Source organism: Lampetra fluviatilis, chromosome 2, assembly GCF_964198595.1.
Source record: "Lampetra fluviatilis chromosome 2, kcLamFluv1.1, whole genome shotgun sequence".
In the NCBI taxonomy this organism is placed as follows: Eukaryota; Metazoa; Chordata; class Hyperoartia; order Petromyzontiformes; family Petromyzontidae; genus Lampetra; species Lampetra fluviatilis.
In genome coordinates this window covers 30,389,810-30,408,782 of record NC_136276.1, presented here as the reverse complement: position 1 = coordinate 30,408,782, position 18,973 = coordinate 30,389,810, and the positions used below count along the sequence as shown (strand labels likewise).

General features: G+C 51.1%; 1 protein-coding gene across 1 annotated transcript; it reads left to right on the top strand.

Annotated features, from left to right (window-relative positions):
• Positions 1–5: 5 nt before the first annotated feature.
• On the top strand, positions 6–18,395 carry NOL10 (nucleolar protein 10). Its single transcript, XM_078873840.1, has 21 exons — positions 6–161; positions 853–898; positions 1,094–1,192; positions 2,675–2,752; positions 3,268–3,305; positions 3,874–4,010; positions 4,403–4,468; positions 5,603–5,663; positions 6,125–6,210; positions 6,346–6,424; positions 6,690–6,839; positions 7,698–7,764; positions 8,123–8,175; positions 8,881–9,007; positions 9,615–9,694; positions 10,399–10,497; positions 14,268–14,360; positions 15,234–15,407; positions 15,960–16,327; positions 16,558–16,660; positions 17,552–18,395. Exons 1-21 carry the CDS (start codon positions 96–98, stop codon positions 17,753–17,755), a joined length of 2,274 nt encoding a protein of 757 aa, XP_078729966.1. The 5' UTR covers positions 6–95; the 3' UTR covers positions 17,756–18,395.
• The last annotated feature ends 578 nt before the right edge of the window (positions 18,396–18,973 follow it).

The window sequence follows — 18,973 nt, the reverse complement described above, 5'->3', positions numbered from 1 at the left end:
GAAGCGGCGAACACATGGCGAACACATGTTGGCGCGTGGAGCACGTGTAACGCGAAAGGGGTTTCGAGCGACTCGACTCTTGCCTTCGAGTCGCAATGCAGGTGTCCAGCATCAACAACGTGAAGATCTACAACCTGAGCAGCGGAAAATCCCTGCCTGAGGTGCGTGGGGAGAATGGGGGGTCCGCTTTGCGAGCTCCTTGCCGCGGTGAATGGGAGAGTCGGGAAAGTGCTTTGGGCAGTAAAGCATACGACGTTGGCTTGTAGTTCGAACCGTCGGTCCAACCATTTCGTTGTTTACTTGCGGGTTACACAGGAGTGTGTGCTGGGTGATAGGCCACGCACGCTTGGGATTGCACCCCAGACAGAAAAAAGGAAGGCGTGGATCGGAGAGTAAAAAACGCAACCTGTTCACTCCAACTGTGAAGAAAAGTTTGGTGAGCTCGGGCAGGACACGTGATTTGGGATGATGGACGATGGTTTAAAATTCATGACGAGGTCGCAGCCAAGTAATTGGATGTTTAATTGGCACATTTATCTTACGGTGGCGCAGTGTTTAACGCGCGGGCTGCACTACGAACCCGGTGACCCGAGTTCGATTTCTGCTCGCGGCCAACACCAGTGACGATTATCTGAACCGGTCTTGGGCCTCGCCTAGGTCGACTCAGCCTAAAATGAGTACATCGTGCGGCGTGTACACATAACCACTAGGGTGATAAATGTGGCCGGGCGTGGAGCTGGCCACCCATCGTTTTGTGTGCCGTGCTGACCTTAATATCTGCTCGCACACAGCACTTGCCCCAAAAGTATGTGATGGTTATACGGGGAATCTTTGTCTTTGTTTCGTACACAGTGGCTCACAGACCGCAAGAGGCGAGAATTACTCAAGCAAGATGTCGGTGAGCGTTCACCTTTCACCGCAAACTACTCACTGACAGCAGCCACTCGATACACTCTGATCCACTCAACCTGACATGAATGCTAGCAAGTGCGTATGCTATCATGGTGATCGCCATCTCCGAGTGTCTGTTTATGTCTCGCACACGTGCATGCATTGACGCGTGTGTGCGTACATGTGTGTGTGTATCTCACAGCCGTACGCAAGCGAATCAACCTCATCCAGGACTGGGAGATGCCAACCGTATGCAACAACATCCGCGTGTCGCGGGACGGGCAGTACCTGCTCGCAACAGGTGAGCCAGTGGGACAGCACATGTGCACGCGTGGCCAACACGAGTGATCGCGAAAGAAATTCAACATACATCAGAGGTCGCAAACGGATTTTGATTCCTTACCCGTACCCGGCCGCACCAGGGTCGCAAACGGGTACCCGATAACCTACCCGATACCCGGCTACCCGTACCCGGCCGGGTATCGGGTAGGGTACGGCTACCCGATTGCGACCTCTGGGATGAAGCCATGTTGCAGGCGCGGGTGGGTTGATTCTAGGAACTTGAATTGTGAGAAGAGACAAGACGTTGGGAAATGAGTGACAAACGGTTACTCACCAGTGACTCACGGCCTACCCGTACCCGTACCCGGCCGCACCAGGGTCGCAAACGGGTACCCGTACCCGGCTGAGTAGCCGGGTATCGGGTAGGGTACGGGTATCGGGTACCCGATTGCAACCTCTGACATGCATTCAAAAATAATATGGATGAACTAATGGAGACGCGTGTAGATGACGCGGTGACACTGTGTCGACTGACTGACTGTCACGTGCAATTAATGCGACCCTCGCTGGCCCCGAGCCAGAGTCACAGGTGTTATGAGGCCAGCGAGTCAGTTTGGTTCTTGTCCGGCACGGCAAATCGTGTCTTGCGGGGCCTCCCAAACTCCAGTCCTCGCGACCCACCATGCTCCGTTTTTCCGTGTTCACCAATTTCACCAATTTACTCCTCCCCATTCGTTACGCGCTGCATGCGCCCGATAAATTGTAAAACATGTCCCACTTGACGCGCTATGAATTTAACGCTGTCTGCGTGAATAGATCCGATTCAAATTAAGATTGGAATCTCAGGCGATGTGCGTGCACACGTGGTCCCTGTGCGTGTGTACATGTGGTGCGTGTGTATATGTGGCGCGTGTGCACACATGGTGCGTGTACACACGTGGTCCCCGTGTGTGTATCCACGTATTCTGCGTGTGCATGCGTACACGTGGTCCCCGTGCGTGTGTACACATGGTCCACGTGTTCCATGTGATGCAGACAGCGTTAATTGCTGAGCACGTCATGTGGGATTTGTTTAACAATCATCGGGCGCGTAAAGTGTTGAACCAGTTAATTTATATTTGAATCGGGAGTACATTGGGAACAAGGGAAGAAGTAGCGTGGTGAGTCAAGAGGACTGGAGTTTGGGAACCTCTGGTGTTGTGAGTTGATGGCCTCATCCCTGTCACTGATGTTATGAGTACATATATAATCTAAAATGTGCTATTCAGTGCTTACGGATGGAGCTTGCTGTAGCACCCATCAATTGTTTACCATGCCACACTGCTGATGAGACGAAGGCAACTCGAAATCGGTCCAAGGATTGTCTGCTTAAACAAGCTACTGGAAGACATTGTTGAGGATGGTCGGTAATAGATTGAAATGTAATTTTGTTTTTTGACGAATCAACAAGACATTGACTGCTAGTTTATTGTGTTATCACGTTGTCCATGTGGTTGTGCAGGCACCTACAAGCCACGGGTGAGGTGTTATGACGTCAATCAGCTCTCCATGAAGTTTGAGCGCTGCATGGACTCAGAGGGTGAGCCCCCTTTCATCACCTCAATTGAGAGTTTGGAATACTCTCAACAGGTGTGGGATCTGGCAGAAGGAAGTGATGGCGAATTGTGGTGGCTTCAATAAGGATTGGCTCATGATTGGCCCTCTTCTTGACCTTGATTGAGACAAAGAGCTGTATTGCAAAGGAGGACCTGAGCTGTGGTAGGCGAATGTGCTCGCTGATTATGTAGAGATAACATCGGTGAAGTGATTTTATATTGATGAGACACTCTCTTGCCAGTTGGGGCCAGTAAAGCAAGTAGATTTTTATCATTATTTTTTTTATACGTGTGGTGGGTTTTCACCCAAGGTACTTAATTTTTGTCCCAGGTATATTAAAAAAAAATACTCCACTCGCCAAACATCCCAGCGCAGGATCCTCGAGTGATGCGGCAGTCTGATGGCTCGGCGAGGCTTTGCTGTGTAAATAGGAATTGTTTTTTCTGCATTAACATGACCGTGCTCTCACCCTTTGCTCTTTCCGTGTCTCCCTTGCAGTGGTTACCTTTGAAATCCTCTCGGACGATTACTCCAAGGTGAGTCTAACTCGGCGAGTATTCCGCTAAACTAATCACAGCGCGATCTATCGCACGGCCCCATTAGAGGAGTCGCCGCTGTGAGTTTGCGCTGTGTGTCAACGCTGGCACTAATTCAGGGTCGGATGCCAAGGCTGATGGACTGCTATCTTTTTGAACGACCAATTCTCGTGTGAGAGCTGAGCTTTTGTTAATACCTAACGATGCTGTATGTAATCTCCAGAGAAACGTCGTGAAAAGGTTTCTGACATTTTTGCTTGTTTGTAAACGTTCCTCCGGTAAACCAAATGTAATTGGCGCATTTGCCCTCGTGACATCTTGTTTCGATTGGCTCTGTCGGGTTGTGGAGGGTTATCGTGAAACACATTAATGTTATTCCTACATGATATATTCCAAAATACACTGAATCAATTACCTTCAAATTTTCTAGCCCAATTTAAATTATTAGAATGATTTTAAACTTTGAATTCTGAAATTGCCTTGATTGTGTAAATGCCCTTCTGATTCGAGCTCTGGGTAGTCTTATGGGTGGTGACTATTTCTCGGGGTTTTCGTCTGTCTGCTGCAGCTGGTTTTCCTGCAGTGCGACCGATACGTGGAGTTCCACTCTCAGAACGGCATCTACTACCGCACGCGCATCCCCAAGTTCGGACGCGACTTCGCCTACCACTATCCCTCGTGCGACCTCTACCTCGTAGGAGCCAGGTGCGTGCTGCCCTCACGGTCTCCCTACCAGAACCCGAGTAAGGCGACCGGGTGTGGTGCTGGCCCACCCACTGTTCTCGTGTGCCGTGCCGGCCTTCATAGGTGCTACTCGCTAACAGTACTTGCTCCTTCAGTCTGTTAGAGGCTATACGAGGAATCTTTGTCTTTGTGGAGCGGTAGTTTAGCGGTTAGCGCGCTGTGCTCCGAGCCCAGCAACCAGAGTTCGAGTTCTCGTTCACGACCAGTAACAGTGGCAAATTTACGTGTGTTCCACAGAGTGTTCGCTCTGTGTGTATTCACTTTGCTGTATTCACTGCTGTTTTGTTTTCACTGTGTGCTGTATTCACTGTATTCTGGGTTCACCATGCACTGCGCTCACTTGTCGTCTGCAGCTCCGAAGTGTTCCGCCTGAATCTGGAGCAAGGCCGTTTCCTGAATTCACTTCAAACCGAGGGATCGTATGTACTTCTTCCTCCTACTCCTCCTCCTGGCAAATCAACAGCCAATATTACAGCACGAATTCTCCTATGGGTAGACTGGTCCCTTGCATATATAGATTTGGAATAGTCCACCAATTGAAATGGGTGTTGCCCTATTAATCATTTGAGCCAGGGGGCCACAGCAACCATTGTTAATGTAACGTCAGTCTCTAGGGGGCCAGAAACCTCCAGGGTCAGAGCACTGAGTCAGCACCACTTGAGGTGCTGTGTTCGAACCTGGGTTTCGGCCGCTTCCCGCTATTAAACTGGGTCCCCAAGTGCAGTGAGTTGATGGTTTCATCCCTGTTACCGATGATTGCAACAAAAAAATAACTTAATCCAATCACATTTGGTTTGTGACAGTCAATGGACGTTAAATATCCCGAGACATCTCCATATATATAAAAGGCAAAGTTGTGAATATGTGTGTCTGTTCAAAATGTTTAGCGTACCTCCCGACATGCAACAAACTGCAAATTTGCAATGTGGGTACTTTCCAGACTGTACACCATCAAATCTGTCACGTGACCCGTGCATGTGGAAGCTTAACACATTGTAATGTAGTGGTTAGCGCGCTGCGCTACGAACCCGGCGACCCGAGTTCGATTCCCGCTCACGGCCACCGCCAGTGACGATTATTTGAACGGTCCTGGGCCTCCCCTAGGTCGACTCAGCCTCAAACGAGTAACTGTTGGTGTGAACATCGCCACTGAGGGGACAAAGGCGGCCGGGTGTGGTGAATCCAAGTCCCGGGCGAAGCCGGGCAGTACAGCTAGTCGTTAATAAAAGCAGGCCATTGCATGCCGATGCCATGGTTTAAATTTGCCACATTTGAAAAATCACGCCACGGATTACTCAATTGGGAATTATGCCTTGGCAATAGTTGCCCCCTGCTGTGAAAACATAACAAGACCCTTTTAAAAAATGTCACGAAAACTTAGGGGGGCCTTCCTGGCTAAACAAACGCAACAATAACGACACTTCACGCTGATCATTGCGGGTTGGCAAACTAATCATCACTTTTATATTATTTGTAATATTTTTACAAGGCAACAAAAGCTGATATTAGCAATGCTAATGAACCACCCTGTGTGATGGTGTGTGCACCGGCAGATCCAACAATGTGTGTGGGATTAATACGGAGCATCAGCTGTTTGCCTGCGGAACAGCGGAGGTCAGTTATCGCCTGTTCCCGCCTACACGCCTGTTGTGCACACACGTGTACTTGTGTACGTGTGTTAGTGTCTTCATATGCATGTGTATATATGTGGGTGCTTATATGCATGTATCGGTATGTGTTTGATATTGCATGCGCCTGTGTTCTGTGTATATGAATATATGTATGCAGCGGTGGCTTTGTGGTTAGCGCGCTGCGCTACTTACTCGACGACCCAAGTTGGAGTTCCGCTCACGGCCAACGTTTGTGTCGAATATCTGAATCGGTCCTGGGTCTCCCCTTAAATGAGTACCTGCTGCGGTGTGTAAACATCAGCACTGGGGAGACAAAGACGGCCTGGTGTGGCATTGGCCACACTTTCCGCCTTGTGCGCCGTGCCAGCCTAAATCGGTGCTCGCCAAGAGCTTTTATCCTGGCGGTGTGTAATAGGCTATGGTGTGTGGGTCTCATCTCTGTAGGGCAGGGTGGAGTGCTGGGACCCACGTGACCGTACACGTGCCGGAGTGCTTGACTGCGCCCTTAGCAGCATCACAGCTGATACAGAGTAAGTGCTACTCATACACAACAAAGATAAAAGATCCCCCATATGGCTGGGATTTGAACTCGTGACCTCTTGAGTTGTGAGCCGGGATCTCTGATCGCTGTGACCGGTTGTTGAACGGCCGTGTCTGTGTCTCAGGGTCACCGGCATTCCGGCGATTTCAGCACTTAAGTTCCACGGAGCCCTGAACATGGCTGTGGGCACCAGCACTGGGCAGGTATGGATCTCCCCTCCCCTCCCCGCAACACTCTACAACAGTGGTGGGCAATCTGCGACCCACAAGCCGCACAAGTCCCGTGCAGCCCCTCTTGGTGGCCTAGTCCAAGTTTGTCGAGGCTTCTGCGTGGGGTCATGATCGGTGCACAAGCACGTTGTCAAGCTCGCGGCCCACTTGGGTGAAGGAGGGCCGCTCATGTGGCCCGTCGCCGCTGTACGACCAGCGGCGAGTGCAGTAGTGAGCGCTGCCCGTGCCGCCCGGCCAGGTGCTGCTGTACGACCTCCGCTCGGCTCGCCCGCTCCTCGTCAAGGACCACCGCTTTGGGCTGCCGATCCGGAACATCGAGTTTCGGGAAGACCTGGACCTCGTGGTGACGGCCGACTCGCGCATCGTCAAGATGTGGAACCAGCACACGGTGAGCAGCGCCGGCAGCAAGCGCGCGGCACCTTCGCAACGCGACCCTGCCCGGTGCCGTTAACGAGCACCTATTGGGTTTCGACGAGGGACACGATGGGGTGGTGGTGTGGCTGGCGCCCATCCGCGCTTTGCCTGATGTATTTAAACATTGTGCCGAGTACTCGGTTAAAGCTGAGTCGACCTAGAGGATGCCCAGCACTGCTTCACATATCACTTGCCGTACGATGATTAGTCATTACTGGGAATCGAACTCGGATTCATAGCACAGCGCCCTAAGCGCTTTTGTCACCGCTCGCCACACTGGTACACACACACACCCATACGCCCGTATACATATTTACATTTGCGCATAATAATTAAATGGCAAGGATATACTACACATGCTATAGTCATCCGCTAATGTGCATATACACTGCTCGTACACTCGGTTTATTCTCGATCTTACACAGTGACCTGCTCACAGACATTCACTCTTTTGACACTCGCACACTCGAGTGCAAATATGCTCACACTCGCCCACATTTATTCATTTACCCGTTTGCACTCTTTCTTGTTCACTCACTCGCACTTGAATATCCCTCGCACACTCACACGTTCACGAGCTTACATATTTCTATGCTTTTACACTCGCTTATTCTTTAATGCACTCTTGTGCCTGTTCGCTTACACTTGCCCGCAACAGGTTCACGTACACTCACACGCTCATTCCCCCATACACTCGCACGCTCACGCGCTTACACACTCGTGTATGCGCACAGGATATAGTGCTGCACTTGTTTCTGGGCTTGTGTCTCTGCTGCCAGGGACGGCAGTCCGAAATCTAAACGTTGCTGTTGTTTTGTCTGCGACTTGGCAGGGCAAGAATTTCACCTCCCTTGAGCCCGAGTACAACATTAACAACATGTGCCTCTACCCCAACTCCGGTACGCGGTAAACGCACTCCTCAGCTCTACCTTCATCGCTCCCGTTTCTCTGTCACCCCCCCCTACCCCCCAGTCAATCCATCACTCGCATCTCTCCATCACTCTTGTCTCTCCATAACACCCGTCTTGCCATAACCCGCATCTCTCCATCACTCCTGTCTCTCCATCACTCTCATCCTGCCTTTCTCTTTGACTCATATTTCTTACATCGCATCATTGATGGCGCCTCTGCGTCTTTGTATATATTTTTTTCTGTTTTAATCATCGAGTTCGCTTTAACCTTCGTTGTTGGGTGCACGCGGTTTTATGCGATTTATTTTATGTGACCCCTAACCCTGGCTCGACCCCTAACCCACAGGGATGCTCTTCTTGGCGTGCGAGGCGTCCAAGATGAACACGTACTACGTTCCGGTGCGTGGGCTGTGTGGCGCGACCACTGTGATGGTTACCGATGATGTCGCACGCGCGTGTGTGTTCGTTTGTGTGTGGGGAGCAGTCGTGTAGCGGTTAGCGTACTGCGCCACAAACCTGGCCACCCGAGTTGGTTTCCTGCTCACGCCCAACACCAGTAACGATTATCTGAACTGGTCCTGGACCTCCCCTAGGTCGACTCGGCCTCAAATGAGTACCTGGTGCTGTGTGTAAACATCACCATTAGGGAAACAAAGGCGGCTGGGCGGGTTGCTGGCGAGCTTACCCCCCTTGTGTGCTGTGCTGGCCTTCATAGGTGCTCGCTTTGTCTTTGTGCATCTGTCAGTCATTTCAGTTAATCCATGGCATCTTGGTCTGTCCCGTGACCTCAAAGTCCATCAGAGCGCCCTCGCGTACACCGCAGCGTCTCGAAACACCTCCCATCACATCTCAACACGCGTGAAAGGGCACCCCCAGTAGCAGTTGTCCCTGTGCGGCACAAGGTGACTCGGCACCTGGCCTGCAAACGGGCATTCGTCTGCCATTGGGGGGGGAGGGCGATGATTGCTGTGGGGTCTAGCCTAGGGGTAGCTGACCCTGTGGAAACGAGCATTACCCTGGCAGTCGAGGGGTGGAGGCGGTAGCTGCCACGTGTCTTCACATTTGAGTGCATTGCGGCGGCGATTTTCCCATCTTCGCATTTAGGCGCTGGGCTCAGCCCCGCGATGGTGCTCGTTCCTCGACAGTCTGACGGAGGAGCTGGAGGAGAACCCGGAGAGCACCGTCTACGACGACTACAAGTTCCTGACGCGCACCGACCTTGAAGCGCTCGGTAAGCACGCAGCACTGCCACCAACACCAGCAACAGCACTGCCACTAATACCAACACCACCAACACCTTTAGTAGCACCGCCAGCAGCAGCAGCACTGCCACCACCAACACCAGCAGCAGCACCGCCAACAACACCACCAGCTCCTAGAGTAGCACCACCAGCATCAACACCACCAACACCAGCACCACCAACACCAGCAGCACCGCCACCAACACCACCAAGACCAACAGCGGCACCAGCAGGGATTTCCGTAGCACCGAGAATGCAACCCCTGCTCACACTCTAGAAACAAAATCGCGTCGGTAGAGGCACGTGGCGACAATCGACCCGGTCACTCGGCTCCCTGCGTGGTTTGGTGACTCGTCACGATTCGGGGTCGCGATTAGGGTCTTTTGGAGTGCAGCCCTTAGCGCACTACGCTATGAACCCGGCGACTCGAGTTCAATTCCTGCTCATGGCCAACAACCCCCTCGTGTGCCGTGATAACTAACGGCTCTTGTGCCTACAGTCTGTTAAGGCTTTATGGGTTGTCTTCATGTGTGTCTGTGTGAGCGTGCCCCCTCTGCATATCACGCCATGTGGCCATCTTTTATGTGCGTGTGGCAGGTCTGACGCACCTCGTGGGCTCCCCGCTACTCCGCGCCTACATGCACGGCTTCTTCATTGACATCCGCCTCTACCACAAGGTTCCGCTCGCAGAGCCACGATGATGGTTTCTCCCGACCAGCGTTTCTCACCTCTGTTTCTCGTCACCGCCACACCCGCCAAACCACCTTCCCCCCCCCCCCCCACCATGATCCCCCATTTCGTGATTCCTAATCTTTTCAAATTACAACTGGGATTATGCGTCGATTCGTCAGTGCCACAGTTGGTCAGTCTTTTGGGAGTGCTGTCTTGCATGGACGATGCTTTGTGCAAATGAAACCGTTGTTGTTGAAAGTTCCCAGGGATTTCGCTGTTGTTGGCTGCTTTGCCATCAACCCGCCTGGTTCATCTTGCGTTTGAGAAAACGGCGAATGCGACGGGATAAACGGGGAAACGGTATAAATGAGGCGACAAAAATTAGTTAAAATAATTATCGATTCTTGAGCTAATTGTCACATGTAATTCATCTATTCTCTGGGGGCAGAGGCCCGTTGGATGGGAGGGTGTGGGTGAGCTTGGTGGGACGGGTGGCGGTGTGGGTGAATCATCACCTCATTTAATATTCCTTTACCCGACTCTCTTTGAAATGTGTTTCCTTGAGGTGATGGCCTAGCCCTGTTGGAGGCCAGGCGCTCCCGTCCCCGTTGGACATCTGTGAAAAAAAAATCTCCGCAGCTCATCGGATTCCGCCAGTCTCGAATGTGAACGTTGTGATTGTGACGCGGCACCCCGCGTGCGTTTTCAGGTGAAAGCCATGGCGAACCCGTTCGCCTACGACGAGTACCGCAAGCAGAAGATTCGAGAGAAGATCGAGGAGGGCAGAGTTCAGCGAGTCCAGACCAAGGTGGGTTTACCGAGAAGCGCCGTCCCCCGCCGGACCGCCCCCCCCCCCCCCGCGTTGACTGTCCGCCAATCGGCCCCGCCGACTGGGCGTGCCCCCCCGACGTGTCGATACGTCGGGAGCAGCTCTCGTGAGCGTGGACTGGGCGCCGTAGGAATTGGGAGCGCCGATAGGCTGGGCTTGGTTGAACCCAGGTGCTCAAGTATAGTATTGAGTTGTTGTAGCGCAGTCGCCAGTGGCTGTGCAACAAAAACTACATTTATTTTTAATGAATTTGTAAAATTTCCATCAAAAATATTTCTCTGTAGCAGGGCCCATGCCAAAATATCCCCTCGTGTGTGGATTTGGTCACTCGGAAGAGATTTCAGAATAAGCTCTGTGATAGCCACGTCCTTGGACCATTCTCTAACATGGTGCTGTTGTATATGTTGGGTATGAAAATTTTGATGTGTTGTATGCGTGCGTGGGTGAAATTATTATGTTGTATATGTGGGTTATGAATATTCAGTGAAAATAATAATAATCAAATGAAATTTGGCCAAATGTGTAATTATCCGGAAATATGTTAATTGATGTAATTATGCACATTTAATTATGCCAATTCGAGAGGTAATCGTAGTAATTATGCGAGTGGGAGTAATTATGATAATGCCAGTCGTTATGATAACCAGACCCCGCCTCGGTGACGAGGGTGGGTTATCGATCGGAATAAGGCAATTAATCTTATGCAGTTATGCAGGTGTGGTGTAAGTATGCAAGATTAACTTAGATTAACTCGGCATCGTTGTCTAGGTTCGTCTCATTCTCGCTTATTTTTAGGTCCCCGGTTCACCCCGTTATCGCTTTAACATTTACTGAGTACGTGTTAGTGTGTTTATTAAGGTCACCAAGTTCAGATCTCAACGCAGAAGCAGATCTTATGCATAGACTTCAGGAAAGAATCACACAACCACTTCTGTATTAATCAATTTATTACTAATTCAACCTCAACTATGATATAGTATGCGAACTCTCAATCCCGGAACTTCAACACGGCATCAATACAGTATCATCAATGATTGTCTGATTTCACTTTGACAACGGCACATAGATCCCGCATAACGCGATGGTTGTTAGTGAGAGAGAGAGTCGTTAAAACATGCAAATACTATGCTAAGAAAACCTTAACGTTAATGAATGAAAGATACTTGAAAGATTATACGGCGATAAAAACACAATCAAAAACAGTTATTATTCTTAAAGGCACCAATCTCAACAGATACATCGGCAGGTTATCTGACAACAGAATGGCTCGGAGTAAGGGCCTGCGACGATGCTCCTCTTCCGAAGATCGTTATCTTATATCAAATTTACTAATTGGGGACCAGATCACCTGATAAGGATCTGGTGGGCCACCACTCCCCCCGTGAGCGTGGCTCGGCGGAAGGAGGTGCCAAGAATCAATTCGTATTGATGGATCTGTTGGGAATTTATGCGATTAAGAGTACAGTCCACTAAATATTAAAGATAAAAATTACGAATACTCTTATAAATGACGGATGGCCATCACTCGGTCTCTAGTGTTCTCTTCACAGCCACGGACGGCTTATGGGTTCGAGTGGGTTTGAGTGGTAAGAGTTGTCTTCAATAGTCAGTGTTCGGAGTCGGTTCTTTATGTCAAACAGACGCCTGGTGGTCGTGTGGTGAGGGGGCGGTGCGCGTCATACGTATTAGTCGCTCCTCTGTCGCCGTGGGGAATTTGGTTTGGATGCTCGGTCGGTAGGTGGCGCCCACAGCTCGCTCCTGGCGTGCAGTGTTGGGTCGTCGCCTCGTCGCCAAACCGCGATTGTCAGCTGCAGCAGGGACCTCCGACTCGGCAGAGGTTGAGCTGTCAAGCGGGTCTTGCCCGCCTGCAGAGGAGATGGGGAGCCGCTTGAGTCGAGCCCCGAGAGCCGTTTGAACTCGGCTGAGTCCCAGAAGCTGAAGAGTCGAGCCGACCCGTTGGTCGCAGCTCGCCCTTGAGTCGACCCGCTCGGTCAACTCCTGAGCCGACCCACTGGTCGAGCTCGGCTGGTGAGTTGACCCTTCTGGTCGAACTCAAGATGAGTCGAGCCGACCCTCCCGGTCGAGCTCACTCCTGAGCCGACCCTGTTGGTCGAACTCGTGATGAGTTGACCCTCCTGTCGAACTGGTTTCCAATGCTCAGAGTCCTTCTTTTTATGCCGAAAAATCCCTTTGGGTCCTGCCCACAAGGCGGGGTTTTCTTTTGATTTACTGTGTCAGGATCTGTCCGTGTGTAGGTGTGTTCATGTGTGTGTCCGTACGTCCGTGTGTCCTTGTGTGCATCACCCACGGCATATTCCGTTGTCATATTCCCTCCATAAAATCCACGAGCAAACAGTCAGGTGTTACAAATTGCCTCGAGGTCGTCTCTCTGTCTGGGTGCGATTTATCTCTTGGTTGGCCTTCTTCATGAACCAAAACACAGACGTTACAAACCGTCTCACAGGCATCTTTGTCCGTGTTGCACCACCTGGAGGGAGGGGCACACTCCCCCCGACCCTCGCTGACGCATGAAGAAATGATTAAAAGTTTTAACATTTGTCCCTTACCATTTCCCAGTTATGATTCTGTATTTAACCTAAGGTCTGTCATTTCCCATCGTGGTGCTTGACTCAAGTGGAGGTGTTTCCCCGAGCGTATACACACTCATATCCCGCGCTGCGGGGATACAAAGACGGCCGGGATCTCCCTTTCTCTCCGACCCTGGGTTTAACATCGCTCTTTTATTATGTATTTTATTTCCGACCTGGTGGTGATTCATCCCGTTATGCTTCGGGTCGAGTTGTATCAATAACTTTAGCCTACCCTGTTGTGAAATTCCGACTTTAACGTGACTTTAATAGCAATACAGAATAATTGAGCTTTTTGACTTAACTAGGCGAACATGAACTTCTGGCGACCCCCGCAGCCTCGCTGTTCAGCTGAGCCTGCAGCCTTGAGATATACAACGCTCTTATTCGTCTCACTGTGGTCATCCAACCTTCTGCTCTGGGAGTGTGATTAATTTCAGGACAAGGCCCCCTCACGTGTGTACACAGCCTTGAGCTGACCCACTTATTTAATAATTTAGTTCCTTGGCCTTTTTTTTCTCAGCTGCAGAGAGAACAAGGCGTATTTCTCCTCCCTGTGTGCACGTGTTCCAATTAGCTCGAAATCCCTAACACACAATCAGTGATGACCCCCGGCCTTCTGTGGCCGTGATCCAGACAAAGGCGCCTCTGCTTCCTTCATTGCCTTGAGTCGACACTGCTCCATTATTCGCCCATGTGCTGAGGTCATAGATGGTTGGCTTTTTGCTTTAACTGTCTGGCTGACTCTCCCACTGTCTCTGCCCTTGCACGGGTGACAGGTCCGTTCATCAGGCCTTATCTTTCCTTGAAGCAAGGTTGCAATTCTGATCCTAGCCCTCCTCCCGTTCATTACTACAACACCTGGTGTTTTGCAGTTTGCTGCGCTTTGGTGTGTTTTCATTCATTATATATCAATGATGGAAGAAGGCTAGAATACAACATTGCGATGCATTGCCGTGTGTGTGTAGACACGGGTATGTAGGCATACTCCGTGCACACCTGTGTGTATACACCTGAACATACTCGAATGTACACACCTGTATGTACACACTCACAGGTACACACCTGTGCGTACACACTCACGTATTCACCTCTGTGTACACACATATACACGCCCGTGCGTACACACTCACACGTGCGCCCGTGTGTGTGTGTGAGCAGCGCCTGCCCCGCGTCAACGCCGACCTCGCCCAGAAGCTGCTGGATGACGAGGAGGACGAGGCAACCTCCTCACGAGCCCTCAAGCGCAAGAAGGTCAGAGGTCACCTCCAATCACTGGGGCCCCACTTATTCATTATGAGGGCCTCCGGTGCACAATCCATGGTTGGGGCTTTTCCCCGAGCAGAAAACTGACCGCTGTGTGTCAATTGGTAATGCTTAAAAGTGAAATGCGGGGGATTTTTCTGAGAACTTGCTAGGCTTATGCAGCAGCTGAAAATTGTGCAAAATGTATGTGGCCGGGCAGTTCAGGAGAGGGGTAATGCAGCATTAGAGACACTGAGTCAGCAACACTGGCAAACCTGCGTTTGAATCCGGGTTTTGGCCGCCCGTGATTAAACCGGCTTCTTGGCATGGTCACCGATGCCTGCACACAAGAAAGCATTCGCGTCAAATTAGTTTTATTTTCCAACTGCATTTGGCTAAAATCCTGTTCTGAGAATGAAATACATCATTCTGGACTGCCATCCAACAAAAATATTTCTCTGTGGCAGAGCATGTTTAGACAGTGCAGTGCCCCTGGGCATGTTGCCAAAAGGTCATTTGAGGGGCCTCAAAGGTCATTCAGTGATGAGACTTCAGTAGAATGTTCCGCACACAAGGTGATGCATTGCTTCCTGCGATCGTTCGGAAAGGAAAATTCGTCAACCTAACCCTAAGCCCAACAACGTAAAATTAAATCTCGAAGCATGTTTTTTTGCATTTCACTAAATTCTTAAATCTCTCCCTGGCCTCTGCCCTCGCCCCCCACCCTCCATCCTCCGCCCCCCCCCCCCCACTCTTTACCCCCCACCCTCCTGCCCTCCGGTCTCCACCCTCCACCCTTTGACTTCCATATTTGGCCCTCTGCCCCCAACCCCCCTGTCCTCCACCCCCACCCTTCCTGCCCTTGCCACTCCATGTGCGCAGGCGTCGGTAGGCAGCATCCTGCAGGACGACCGCTTCCGGTTGATGTTCGAGAACCCAGACTTCCAGGTGGACGAGCAGAGCGAGGACTTCCGCCTGCTCAACCCCGTGGTGTCGCGCGCCACTGAGAAACGCAAACGCAAGCGCAAGGGCATGGAGCGAGAGGCAGAGCAAAGGGTGAGTGTGGGTGGGTGTGAGAGAGTGGGGTCAGTAAGTGTGGGTGAGTGGGGTGTGTGAGAGTGAGAGCGAGAAGCAGTGGTGACTATTTTAACCTGTCCTGGGCCCTCTCCTAGGTCGACTCAGCCTTAAATTAGTACCAGGTGTGATTTGCAATCATCAGCACTGGGAAAACAAAGGCATCCAGGCGTTTTTCTGGCCATCTACCCCCTTCCTCGTGTGCGGTGCCGGCCTTCATATGTGCCCGCTAACAGCACTTGCTCCAACAGTCTGTAAAGGCTATACGGGGACTCTTTGTGTATTGTCTTTTCGGTGGGCGAGTCATTGTGAGTGAGCATGTGGCAATTTCCACACTGCGCTACAAACACAGAGACCTGTGGTTCAATTCCCGACTGTGGTTAACATCACTGGCAACTGATGTCTGAACCAGTCCTGGGCCTGCTCTAGGTCCACTTGCTGTATCCTCCAACATGACCATTAAGAGCCCTGTGCTGTTCCTTCCCACCCCGCACACCCTCCTTCACCACCCCCAATGCCTTCTGTCATCCTCAGAAAATCTCCGCCACCGAGGAGAACGACTCGGAGCCCGACGGACGCAACAGCTCGGACGACAGCTCGGACGACGATCGCTCCTGGGTCCCCGAGGTGCAGAGGCAGTACAAGCTGCTTCGCCTCGAAGCGTCCGGCAAGGAGTTGCGGCGAGGGGCGGCCTCCGGACCGGGGTCTGGTGGTGGTGGTGGTGGTCGTGGAAAGACAGACGTTTCGGGAAGGAAACGACCGTGGCAAGGCAATGAGGAAGCCGATTCTGCTGCCGGGACGATGACGACAAGAGATCAGCAGCAGCCACGATTCTATGAAATCCGGCAAGGAGTGGAATTCAACAGCTTCAAGGATGCTGCAAAGAAGCGGAAAAGCCTCACGTGCGTACAACTTCTCCCCTTCTCTCCAAGACTCGTGTCACTTCTTTCTTGGCACCTCACTGTTTCACTACAATATTCCTGTCGCGTTCGATCGCCATTCAGTGTTCAGACAATTTCGTTAATACATGTGTTTGGCTTCATGTGCGAGGAAACCGGAGCCCGGCGTGCGTGCGAGAGGCCATTAACAAAAGCGCTCACGATGTGCTACGGGTCCCTGTTTCTGGCTCCAGGTCCTCGCTTGCCGATCGGGTGAAGGAACAGGAGTCTGATCTTCCCGTGGGCCTCGCACACTCTTCCGTGGGCAGCAAGGAGTTGACTTTCCGTCTCAAGAAGGTGACTCTTTGAATGGCCGGGTTGGCCCAGGGGTTCATAATGGCCATGTCATAGATGCAACACTGTCATCGTTGAGATCCTGCACTCGAATCCGTGTTTCGGCCATCCGTGATGAGTTGACGCTCATCCTCGTGACTGCTCATTAAATTTGGTTTATCACTTAATATCGATTATCCCAGATACCAGAAATAAAAATGAGGGTGTCATTGGCTCTTTGCAAGGCATAGGAGTGCACCGAGTGTGGATCCAGAGGGCAGTTGATGTGGCTTGACAACTCCCATGTCATCTTCCACGGTTGCTTAGACACGAGGTGGTGCAATGCCCATCGCCCACATACTCCCACCACCTACACACTCCACCACCCAACAACAACCGCCGTTCAGCACTGAGTGGCGGTGGCGTCGCCATGACACTTGTGTCATGCTAGGTGCACTTTGAGGCCATGTGAAGTGTCGAAGGCCGGCTAGCAGGAGGTCACAGAACAGACCTAAGTGCCATGGGTTGACTGCGGTAACTTGCAGATGCACCAAATGTGTTGCCCACTGTGCCAAATCTCTGTGTTTTAGCCACCCACACACTCCACCACCAACACAAACACCATCCAAACACTCCACGATCACAAGTCCCCAAGTATAACTGTTCAACAACCACACATGTACGTATGTATATTGAACTCCTTTCATACCTTACATAGCCAACCATGCTAATCGGAGGTGCAGTGGAAAGACACATGGTGTGTGTGTGTTTGCGGGCCCTTGCACATGTGCATGTGTGGCCGACACCGCGTTGCGGTCGATGCGGTTGGCGTCGTGGTCAATGTGGCCCTCCGCGTGGTTGGAGGCGTGCGCGTGCCGCTAACCGGAGCGCCGCGCTTGTCTTTCCCCGCCGCAGACGGAGCGGGAGGAGCGGCGCCACACGGCCGAGAGGCAGCACCACCGCGAGCGGAAGGAGCTGCGGCGCTCGGCTGGGAGCCTTCCAGGGACGGCTCGTGGGGGGCGGGGTGGGTGGCGGGGAGGCAGGGGGAGGGGTGGGGGGCGGGGTGGGGGGCGCGGAAGGGGACGAGGTGGGGGCCGGGGCAGGGGTGGACCTCATTGAGGACATAGCAGGCGAGCGCACACGTGCAACAAAGTAAATAAATAAATGCCCCCCTTCCCATATTTGTGTCTTCGCATAAAAAAGAATAAAGTTTTTACATAACTGATCGGCCGCCCGGCCTTCTGGGAGTGCGTCTTATCAGCAGAGTTGGTTCTTGATTCAGTTCAAGCAAACTAAATCGTTTTCAACATTCTGTGTTTCATCAGTAGTACTCAGGTTTGCTTTTGAACCCTTGAGTACACCTGTTACCCCCCTGCACACTCGGACAATATGGTAATACAATGCGATTTACATATATATAGCAACTGCATCTGAAGACGCCGAATCTACACGCCTCGTCTTACCTGCCCGCACAACTGACCTCTCCACACCTGACTCGCCTGTAGACAAGCAAGTCATCTGTACTAAGCTCACCTTTTATATAACTGACCTGTATAAAGCTGGCTCATTTATACAAGCACATTAACACGTTTGGCTCTAGTATGCACACAAATACAAAGATCCCCCTTAAAGCCTCTAGACGTTTGGGGAAAGTGCTGTTAGGGAGCACCATGCCTGACAAACTTTGTCTCCCTAGTGGCAATGTTTACACACCGCACCATGTACAGTAGAACCTCTGGTCACGAACGCTTCTGACCACGACCAAATCGGGTTACGACCAAAAAATTCACAAAATGTTTTAATCTGGTCATGAACACAAACTCGGGTGACGATCAAATACGGCCGCGGCCGATTTCCCCTTCCGCGCCATTTTTTTGTAAGCGCCAAATTTTCTGTTGTTTGTTTACAACAAACAACACAAAGCGTAACAGTTATATATATATATAACTTTTGTTATATAAAATTCCTAGTAAGATATTAATTTTGTGAGTGTAGTCATACCCCTCCCCCCTCATTCAAGCCGTAATTTAGAGAGCGAAAGCACCGAGTACGTAAATCGCTAATATAAGAACCCGTTAATCTCGTCTCGCATCATTCATACGATGATGCGGTGAAGTAAACGTTCATACGATATTACGGTGAATGCTTCCAAAAACAATACTGTACCCAAATATTACTGTTAACTTACTTTCAATAGAAACATGAATTGCTCATACGAATATTCTCTCTCTCTCAGAATCGACCGACTGATGTAGCAGACGAAACAATCATCTTGTTGAACGATTCTAAACCTTGACGCGGCAATGTTAGTTTTCTCTGTTGTTCAAGGTTTTCTCA

What these genes read in the sequence shown, in the direction of transcription:
- NOL10 (XM_078873840.1), top strand. Translation starts at nt 96, where the DNA reads ATGCAGGTGTCCAGCATCAACAACGTGAAGATCTACAACCTGAGCAGC. An exon ending in TGAACACGTACTACGTTCCG is followed by an intron (nt 8,176 to 8,880) that starts GTGCGTGGGCTG and finishes CTTCGCATTTAG; the next exon opens with GCGCTGGGCTCAGCCCCGCG. An exon ending in TGACTTTCCGTCTCAAGAAG is followed by an intron (nt 16,661 to 17,551) that starts GTGACTCTTTGA and finishes TCCCCGCCGCAG; the next exon opens with ACGGAGCGGGAGGAGCGGCG.